Source organism: Narcine bancroftii, chromosome 1, assembly GCF_036971445.1.
Source record: "Narcine bancroftii isolate sNarBan1 chromosome 1, sNarBan1.hap1, whole genome shotgun sequence".
NCBI lineage: Eukaryota > Metazoa > Chordata > Chondrichthyes > Torpediniformes > Narcinidae > Narcine > Narcine bancroftii.
This window is the reverse complement of record NC_091469.1, coordinates 164,117,236-164,127,167: the sequence shown is the minus strand read 5'-3', so window position 1 is coordinate 164,127,167 and position 9,932 is coordinate 164,117,236. Positions and strand designations below refer to the sequence as shown.

The window sequence follows — 9,932 nt, the reverse complement described above, 5'->3', positions numbered from 1 at the left end:
TCCTTTCTGCTGCCTCCCTCCCTCCATGAATAATTGGGTGACATTTGTGATTTTTCAGTCCTCTGGGTCCAGGCCAGAATCTACTGATTCCTAGAGGACCAATCTCCACAGTCTCTACCGCTACCTCTTTCAGCGCCCGAAGGTGCCATCCATCAGGTCTGGGAGACTTACCTACCCTTAGACCAGTCAGCTTTCTGAGCACCTTTTTCCCTTGAAATAGTACTGCACTCACTTCCCTTCGCTGACCTTTTGACATCTGGCTCACAGCTAGTCTCTTCCACAGTGAAGACTGATGCCAAATACTCACCTAGTTCCTCTGCCGTCTCCTTCTCTCCCACTAATATTTCTCCAGTGTTATTTTCTAGTGGTCTGATATCTACTCTCACCTCCCTTTTATCCTCTGAGATATCATTTGGTTGTCTACTTTCACACTTCATCTTTTCCTTCCTTATGAGTTTTTTATTTCCCTTCTGTATGTTTTTTTAATACTCCCCATTCCTCTCTTCCCACTAATTTTTGCTTCCTTGTCTGCCCTCTTTTGTTTTCATGCTGCCTTTGACTTCCCTCGTCAGCCACAATTGTGATTTCTCCTTTTTGGGTTTGTATCTATCCTGCATCTTCCCCATTTCTTGCAGAAACTCCATCCATTGCTGCTCTATCTGTTCCTCCTTCTAATCTACTTTGGCCAGTTCCTCTCTCATGCCGCCGTAATTCCCTTTACTCCACTGAAATGCCGACACATCTGACTTTAGTTTCTCCTTGTTAGATCTCACATTGAACTCGATCATATAGTGATTACTGCCTCCTAATGGTTCCTTTACGCTAATCCCCTCGGATGCATTAAACAACACCCAATCCAGTTCAGCCCATCCCCTCGTGGGCTGATCAGCAGCTGCTCCAAAAGGCCACCTCGATGGCTTTCTACAAATTCTCTCTCTCTTGAGATCCATTCCCAACCTGGTTTTCCAATCTGCTTGCCTGTTAAAATTCCCCATGGCTACCATAACATTGCCCTTCTGACACATCTTTTCTATTTCCTGTTGTAATTTGTTGTCCACGTCATGGCTACTGTTTGGAGGTCAACAGTGTCTTTTTACCCTTTCCATTTCGTAGCTCAACCCACAATGATCCTATGCCATCTCTTTCTTACGATTTCATGTTGTTTTCCACCAGAGCCACGCCACCCCCTCTGTTTACCTGCCTGTCCTTCCAACACACTGTGTATCCTTTCACGTTCAGTTCCCAGTGACACCCATCCTTTAGCCACAACTCCGTGTGGCCACGACATCATATGTGCCAATGTGTAGCTATACTACAAGGTCATCCATTTTATTTGTTTGCTACATGCATTGAAAAGCAAAATCTTTATCCCTTTATTTGCTACTTAAAAAAAAAATGTCCCGCCTTCATCGCTACCCTCTCCTGCCTTTCCTTTCTGTTCCTACACCTGATCCATGAACTCAACACCACTTTGGTACCAGGATTCTTGATCCTTCTTTGGGTTCACTCCTCACAAAGTTCCATCAATTCAACACCAAGTGAAATTTCTTCTCATATCCAGCCCCTTCCTTCTCAAATGGGACCAGACCTCCACATTGGTTAGCATAGCGTTTACAGCGGTGTTATAGCGCCTGCGATCAGGGCCAAGGTTCGAATCCCATACTATCTGTAAGGAGTTTGTACGTTCTCCCGTGTCTGTGTGGGTTTTCCCCGGGGGCTCTAGTTTCCTCCCACCGTCTGAAACGTGCCAGGAGTTGTAAATTAATTGGATGCGATTGGGCGGCACGGGCTCGTAGGCTGGAAGGGCCCGTTACTGTACTGTATGTCTAATTTAAAAAAAAATCTACCCCATCTCCTTCCAATGGAATTCAGATGGGGAAGGCAGCATCTGGGAGAAGGGAAACAGGGCTCTGGGATCTCCTACCTGAAATGTTTCCATGAAGCTGCCTGACCTGCTGAGTGTTTCCAGCAGTTCTTGTTTTATTTCAGATATTCAGCATTTGCAGGTTATTAGATATGGGAGCAGAAATAGGCCATTTGGCTTGTCGAATCTGCCATTCCATCATGAGCTAATCCATTCTCCCCCTCAACCCCCTTCCCCTACCTTCTCCACATTGCCTTTGATATCCTGACTATTCAGAAACTTACCAATCTCTGCCTTAAATGCAAGCAATGACCTGGGCTCTACAGCCGCCTGTGGTAGCAAATTCCACAGGTTCACCACCCTCTGACTAAAGAAATTGCTCCGCATCTCTGCTTTAAATGGGAGCCCTTCAATCCTGAGGTTGGGCCCTCTTGTCCTGGACTCCCCTACCATGGGAAAGAACTTTGGCACATCGACTCTGTCCAGACCTTTCAACGTTCAAAATCTTTCTGCAAGTTCACCGCTCATTCAGAATCAGAATTTGTCATGAACAAGTCACAAAATTCTTGATTTGCAGGCAGCATCACAAGGATAAACATTTCTATAAACCACCTTACAAAAAAAATAAATCAAAATAGGGCATGAAAAGTCAAAGTGAGGCAGTGCCTTTGGTTCATTGATCATTCAGGAATCTGATGGCTGTCCTTGTGCCGCTGAGTGCTTGTCTTCAGCATTCTGTCTCCTTTTCCTGATGGTAGCATGGGCTGGGTGGTGGGGGTCCTTGAGGACAGAGGCAGCTTTTTTAAGACACCACCTCATGTCGATGTCCTCGATGGAATGAAGTCTGGTGCCTATGATGTCGTAGAGGCCGAGTTAGTCATATGGAGTTTCTTCTTGTCCTGAGAGTTGTTGCCTCCCTACCAGGCAGTGATGCAACCAGCCAGAATGCTCTCCACGGTCTACCTGTAGAAGTTTACGAGAGTCTTTGGTGAATCACCTGAAACACCTCACAAAGTCTAGCCACTGGCGAGCCTTCTTTTTGTTTGCATCAACGTGGAGGCTCCAGGACAGATCCTGAGAGATGGTGGAGTTCTGAACTCCAAGGAGTGCCGTCCAAGACTTCTTACTGTGCAGACTAATCTTTCCCCCTGCATCCAGTCCATTTCCCATCACTGGTTTCAAGCAACACAGCCTGTAATTCCCCGGTTTGCTGCGCTTCTTCAGTAAAGGCCCCACCCCCAGCTATAACGGATACAAACATCTGTTTTTAAAGAAGAAAGTCTATAGACACGATCATACTGGAGAGACACAGAAGGTCAAGGGGCCCTTTGTCAGGATCTGAGCAAAAGCAGGCAAGTGCCTGAATGAAGAGGTGTGTGGGGAGGAGGAGGGGTTCAGGCTAACAGGTACGAGGTCATAGGTAGAAACAGGTGGGAAAAGTAAGAGGAGAAATGCTTGTTCTCCTCCCCTTTCCCCTTCCTTGATCCTCACCTCTTCTCAGCCTCTGCACCTCTTCATTCCAGCATCTGCCTGTTTTTTTCCCTGTAACCAATGAAGGGCCCAGACCCTTTACTTCCTATGGATGCTGTGTGACCTGCTGAGTTTCTACAGCACGTTTGTAGATTGCGTGCAGACATCTGTCCACGTTGCCTGCAATCACTTCCCACAGCATCCTGGGACAGAGCTGGTCAGAACTCCGGGGTTTTAGCCCTCGAGGTGTTTACAGTCCTTCAGTACCTGCTTGCCTAATGTTGTTATTGTGGCGGCCCGCAATTGCGGAGATCGGGCCGGCACATCGAGCGGCAGCAGACGCGGACTGAGATCACTAAAGCAACTCCCAGGACAACGATCCGGCGGGGGTAGAACCTGGGTCAACATCAGACCACAGCCCTAAAATAGCGTTGGTCAATCTGCCCAGCTAACTCAGCAGAAATAGGATGGGAAAGAAGGGCATTCATATGCGTGGACGTTCTTGCCCGCTAATGTTATTCATATGGATGACTCAGTCAATCAGCAAAAACGGCGGGAATTTGAACAGTAGCCTTTCCAGCCCTAGTAAAGGAGTGAGCTTAACCTGCCACACCGTGTGGCTGTGTTTCTTTGTAGCGGTCGGCTGCATTATGTTCCCTGCTCTGGGGGACTGACGAGTGTGGAACAGGACTGAACCACTGAGGTTGGTGACTGTGAGTGTGTTCCACCCCCCAGCACGATTCCGGGCAAGGTGATGAGGGAGTGGAAGGAACTGTTCTTCAACCAGATGCCAATCTACGAGCAGGCAGCTGCTCCGCAGCAGTCTCCGACTGAGGTCCTCCAGGACGACGTTGAGCTAGCCAAAGAGAACATGCTCAATGCCCAGGATTACCACAATTACCAGGTATTACCCCCACCTCTTCTAGTAAGGTGTCTGCCTTCACCCACCCCCCCCCCCCCCCCCACGTGACAGCTCATACCGTGAGTGATTGCAGCACGGCTGTATCTGGTGTGACCTTGCATGCTGTGACTGTAGGCAGATTCAACATTGGCTGGATGGGAGAAGCCAGGGAACTTCTGCCAGTCTGCTGTTCAGACTGGAGGCCTATGACTAGTGATGCACTTCAGGGCTCGGTGCTGAGACCATTGTAGTTTGTCATCTATATCAATGATCTGGATGATAATGTGGTCAATTGGATCAGCAAGTTTGCAGATGACACTAAAAGCCCTTTTTATAGTGAAAAAGTAAACTAGTGTAAAGGCAGATATTTTACGCCCTTACATCGCTTAATTTTCCCTCATAGAACTTCCACGTTCAGATCCAGCATACGGACTCTGATCCGACCTGAGGGTACAGTCAGAGGTGGAGTGACTCGCTCCATCTCACTCCATAAAGGCAATGCCACTGAATGTGGCTGCTTAAGGGGAGGGCTGACGATATCACGCTGACACCATCAGCCCACAACCCAGGAGCCACCACCAGGGTGATTGGTGCTGGGGTTTGGGCTCCCTCCTGCCACCTGGAAATGTCCTCTTCCTGTTCCCTCTCCGCCCATCGCTCCTTCACTGAGTCAGGATAGAAGGAGGCAGACAAGGGCACTGCGGAGCCCAGCGGGGTGAGCCTCTTTCTATTTTAATGCAAGATCAATAGCCAGCTTTGTTACCCATAATACCCCACTCACTATGTGTGGAGATTATGGATAACAACAACGCACATTGCTCAGCCCGGTTGTTTGACCTCATGGCAACAGGTGGTGCTACTGCACCACTTGCCCCGCCTCCCTCAGTTCCAGAGGTCAGATCCCAACGCTGCTCTCCATTAAAGCAACACTGGATCAGCCTTATAGGCCCTCTCCATAAAAGGTAAGTCCGCCATTTTTTTCCTCGTTGACCTGGCTTCAATGCGGCATTGCTCCATAAACAGGGCTTAAGATTGGAGGTGATGATCTTCCTGTGTCTGCGTGGGTTTTTCTCAAGGGCTCTGGTTTCCTCCCACTACGAGACAGAAGGAGGGTAGATGGGTGTCAGTCAGGAGAGGGAAAGGGAAGTGCAGGGCACCCCTGTGGACGTTCCCCTCAATAATAAGTATACCATTTTGGATACTGTTTTTGGAGGGGGGGACCTACCAGGGACAAGCCACGGAGATCAGGTCTCTGGCACGGAGTCTGGTCATGATTAAGAAGGGAGGGGAGGAGGAGAGGCGAGCTGTAGTGATAGGGGATTCCAGATTTAGGAGGACAGATAAGAGGTTCTGTGGAGGAGATCGAATATTCCAGATGATATGTTGCTTCCCTGGTGCCAGGGTCCATGATATCTCAGATCGTTCACATCATTCTCAGGAGGGAGGGTGAGAAGCCAGAGGTCATGGTCCTTGTAAGGACCAATGACATGAGGAAGAACGGTGTGGGTGTTGATGCACCATCAATAACTCCAAAAGACTGAAGCTATGCAAAACGGATCGGATTTTATTTGTTATAGACTGGAGACATGTCCATCCTAGTTGCCTGCCTTAAACTGAAAGAGGGGGCTGTGGAGCAGTCACCTTTATCAAGGAGTCTGTGGGAGGGACCGCAGATACAGTTGGCCAATGAGCATGCCCAGACAGGTTTACCACAGAGGTCCTTCAAGGAGGCTTCAGGGAGTTGGGCGCTAGGTTGAAGGACAGGACCTCCAGGGCAGTGACTTCAGGATTGGTGCCCACGCCACGTGCTGGTGAGGTTAGAAACCGGAGGATGATGTAGCTTAACACGTGGCTAAAGAGGAGGGGCTTACCTATGGGAAATAGCCCCTATGGCGGGGTGGCCAACCTTTTACATTCCATGTATCCAAATAAACAACGACAAGAATGTCTCGTGAGAGCGGGTCTTGGTGGTCGCCATGCTGTATTTGGCTTTGGCCTTTTAATAAGTTGAGAGCGAACAGAAAGATGAGATAGGGTGGACGGAGTGGAAAAGAAAGCGCTGTTCTTTGTATGTTGAGGGTTGGAGCTAGTGGGGTGGGCACTGAGGGGGGTGATGCTGGGATGTGGTGCTGGAGTGACACTGGAGGGGTAGCAGTGGCAGGAGGATGGAACTTGGGGGTGGTGCTGGGGCATGGCGCTGGCAGGGTGGTTCTGGCAGGTTGGCACTGGGAAGTGCTGGTGAGGGCGGGATGATGCTGGGGGCACTGATGGGGGTGGTGCTGGCGGGGGGTTGGTGCCGGGGTCCGCTGGGAGGGGTGGAGGGAAATTGAACTCCATCTATGCTAATTGAGTCTCCTTCCATGTGTCACGTCTGGCCATCAGGGAGGTGCAGGGACCACCGGGGGCTTTGGATGATGAAGAAAAATATTTTTTCACTATCCAAGGATGGCTTATCTGACTTTAATGGAAATTACTCAGTGGTGCCACCTTCACGTGGCACCCAGGGCACATGCCATACCTTATATATCTTTCTGCTAAAGACATGGTGCAGGAAGGAGGGTTTCAGGTTTCTGGATCATTGGGCTCTCTTCCAGGGAAGATGGGACCTGTTATGACGGGACAGTTTGTACCTGAACTGGAGGGGTATTAATATCCCTGCTGGAAGGTTTTCTAGCACTGCTCTGGTGGGTTTAATCTAGATTTGCAGGGGGAGGGAACCAGAGGATCAGAGCAGATAGAGGAGTGGAGGAGGGAAAAGATGATGTGAAAATTGCATGTACAGTTAGAGTTAATGGGTTGAATGTGGTGGAAATGTTCTCAGGTGCAGCTATTTCAATGGAAGGAGATTTGTAGGAAAGGAAGATGAGCTTAGAGTGTGAATTGGCATGTGGAATTATAACATTGTGGCCTTTAGTGAGACTTGGTTGCATGAGGGCCAGGACTGGCAGCACCATGTTTCTGGCTTCCGTTGCTTTAGATACGATAGAACAGGTGATGAAAGGGGGGAGGAGTGGCCTTCCTCGCCAGGGAAAATATCCCAGCTGTGCTCAGGCAGGACAGACCAGAGGGCTCATCTACTGAGGCTATATGGGTGGAGCTGAGGAACGGGAAAGGTATGACCACACTCATAGGGTTGTATTATAGACCATCCAATAGTTTGTAAGAATTGGAGGAGCAAATCTGTAGAGAGATAGCGGACAGTTGCAGGAAACATAAGGGTGTGATCGTCGGAGATTTTAACTTTCCACATATTGACTGGGACTCCCATCCTGTAAAAGGGCTGGATGGCTTGGAGTTTGTCAAATATGTTCAGGAAAGTTTTCTAATTCAATATATAGAGACATCGAGTTGAGAGAGAGTCCAATACTGGATCTCATTTTAGGGAACGAGACAGGACAGGTGACAGAAGTATGTGTAGGGGAACATTTTGGGTCCAGTGATCATAATGCCTTTCGTTTCAAGTTAATTATGGAGAAGGATAGGTCTGGGCCTCAGATTGAGATTCTAAATTGGAGAAAGGCTAATTTTGAGGAAATAAGAAAGGATCTAGAATGTATGGATTGGGAGAAGTTGTTTTTGGGCAAGGACATGTGAGGTAAGTGGGGGACCTTCAAAGGGGAAATTTTGAGATTACAGAGTTTGCATGTTCCTGTCAGGATTAAAAGCGAGGTTATCAGGCAGAGGGAACCTTGGTTTTTGAGGGATATTGGGGATCTAATTTGGAAGAAGAGAGAGGGTTATAACAGGTATCGGCAACACGGATCAAAAAATTAGGTACTTGAGGAGTCTAAAAAGTGCAAGAAAATCCTCAAGAAAGAAATCAGGGAGGTTAAAAGAAGACGTGAGGTTGCTTTGGGAGAAAAGGTGAAGGGAAATCCTCAGGGTTTCTACGGGTATATTAAGAGCAAAAAGATAGTAAGGGACAAAATGGGTCCCCTTGAAGATCAATGGTCGACTTTGTATGGAGCTAGAGGATATTGGGGAAGATCTTAAATGTATTTTTTTATCAGTATTTTCACTCAGGAAACGAGCACAGAGTTGTGGGGAGTAATGAAAATGAACAGTGAGATCATGGAACCTACACAGATTAAAGAGAAGGAAGTACTTAATATCGTAAAGCAAATAAAGATGGATAAATCTCCAGGGCCTGACAAGATTTTCCCTCTGGCCTTGAGGGAGGCTCATGTAGAAATTGCAGGAGCTCTGACAGAAATATTTAAAATGGTCTTAGCCATGGGTGAGGTGGTGTAGGATTGGAGGGGAGCTCACGTTGTTCCATATAACAATTAAACGGGCCATCACTGCCCTTCTAATCCACACTGAACCAAGTACACTCCTCTAGTCCCACCTACCTGCACCTTGCCCATAATTCTCCATTCCCCTCCTGTTGTTTAAAAAAGCCTCCAAAAGAAACCCTGGAAATTATAGGCCAGTGAGGCTGACATCATCAGTAGGTCAATTATTGGAAGGTGTTTTGAGAGATCAGTTATACAATTATTTGGATAATCAGAATCTGATTAGGGACAGTCACATGGCTTTGTGTGTGGTAGGTCGTTTTTGACCAAACGTAGAGTTTTTTGAGGAGGTTACCAGGAAAGTGAACAAAGGAAAGGCTGTGGATGTTTCTACATGGACAAGGTCCCACATGGGAGGTTAGTCAGGAAGGTTCAGACACTAGGTATTCATGGTGAAGTACATTCGACAATGGCTGGACAGGAGAAGCCAGAGAGTAGTGGATGATGCTTCTCAGACTGGAGGCCTGTGACTAGTGGTGTGTCTCAGGGATTGGTGCTGGGACTATTGTTATTTGTCATCTATATCAATGATCTGGATGATAATGTGGGAAATTGGATCAGCAAGTTTGCAGTTGACACTAAGATTGGAGACGTTGTGGACAGAGAAGGTTTTCAAAGTTTGCAGAGGGATCTGGACCAGCTGAAAATGGGCTGGAAAATGGCCAATGGAATTTAATGCAGACAAGTGTGAGGTGTTGCATTTTGGAAGGACAAACCAAGAAAGGACGTACACGGTGAATTTTTGGGCACTGAGGAGTGGGGTAGAACAGAGGGACCTGGGAATAAATGAAACATAGAACACCAAAGTCTACAGGACAGTACAGGCCCTTCAGCCTGCAATGTGGTGCTGATCTAATAACATACAATAACAATAAAGGATAGGGGAAAGGGAGGGGAAGAGGAAGGGGTAAGGGGGGAGAAAGAAAGGGAGGGAGAAGGAAGAGTGGAGAGAAGGAGGGGAGGAGAATGAGGGAGGAGGAAAGGAGGAATGGGATACTGTAGTTGTGCTGTGTTACGAAGAGAGAAAGAAGTAGTCAGTCTCGAATGGCATCCAGTTGCAACAGCTTTACTGGTTTTCACGCACGTTTTTAAACCCCACTCCTGGGAAACACTCGCGCACACCAGGGCGGATGTGGCGCCATCTTCCAGCCCACTGTTTACCCCACAGTTAGCGTCCTCCCTATGGCTGATGTCTGCATCACACTCACAACCTTTGGAGCTGTTTCAGTGCATGCTGAGGTGAGTCACCACAGCACATGATTCCATGAAAGGGGCATCACAGGTGAACAGGGTCGTAAAGAGAACTTTTGGCATCTTGGCCATAAATCAAAGTATTGAGTCCAGGAGTTGGGATGTTATGATCAAGTTGTATAGGATATTGGTGAGGCCACATTTGGAGGAT

The 9,932-nt window shown here is 47.9% G+C and overlaps 1 protein-coding gene across 4 annotated transcripts in view; it reads left to right on the top strand.

Moving 5' to 3' along the window:
• Positions 1-4,072: 4,072 nt before the first annotated feature.
• The window catches only part of spef2 (sperm flagellar 2), a 167,971-nt gene continuing 162,111 nt past the window's right edge, over positions 4,073-9,932 (top strand). For all 4 annotated transcript variants that reach the window (XM_069884246.1, XM_069884256.1, XM_069884239.1 and 1 more), the window contains exon 1: positions 4,073-4,238. In XM_069884246.1, the coding sequence (XP_069740347.1) occupies positions 4,089-4,238 (150 nt within the window). In that variant the 5' untranslated portion in view covers positions 4,073-4,088. The remainder of the gene's footprint in view (positions 4,239-9,932) is intronic.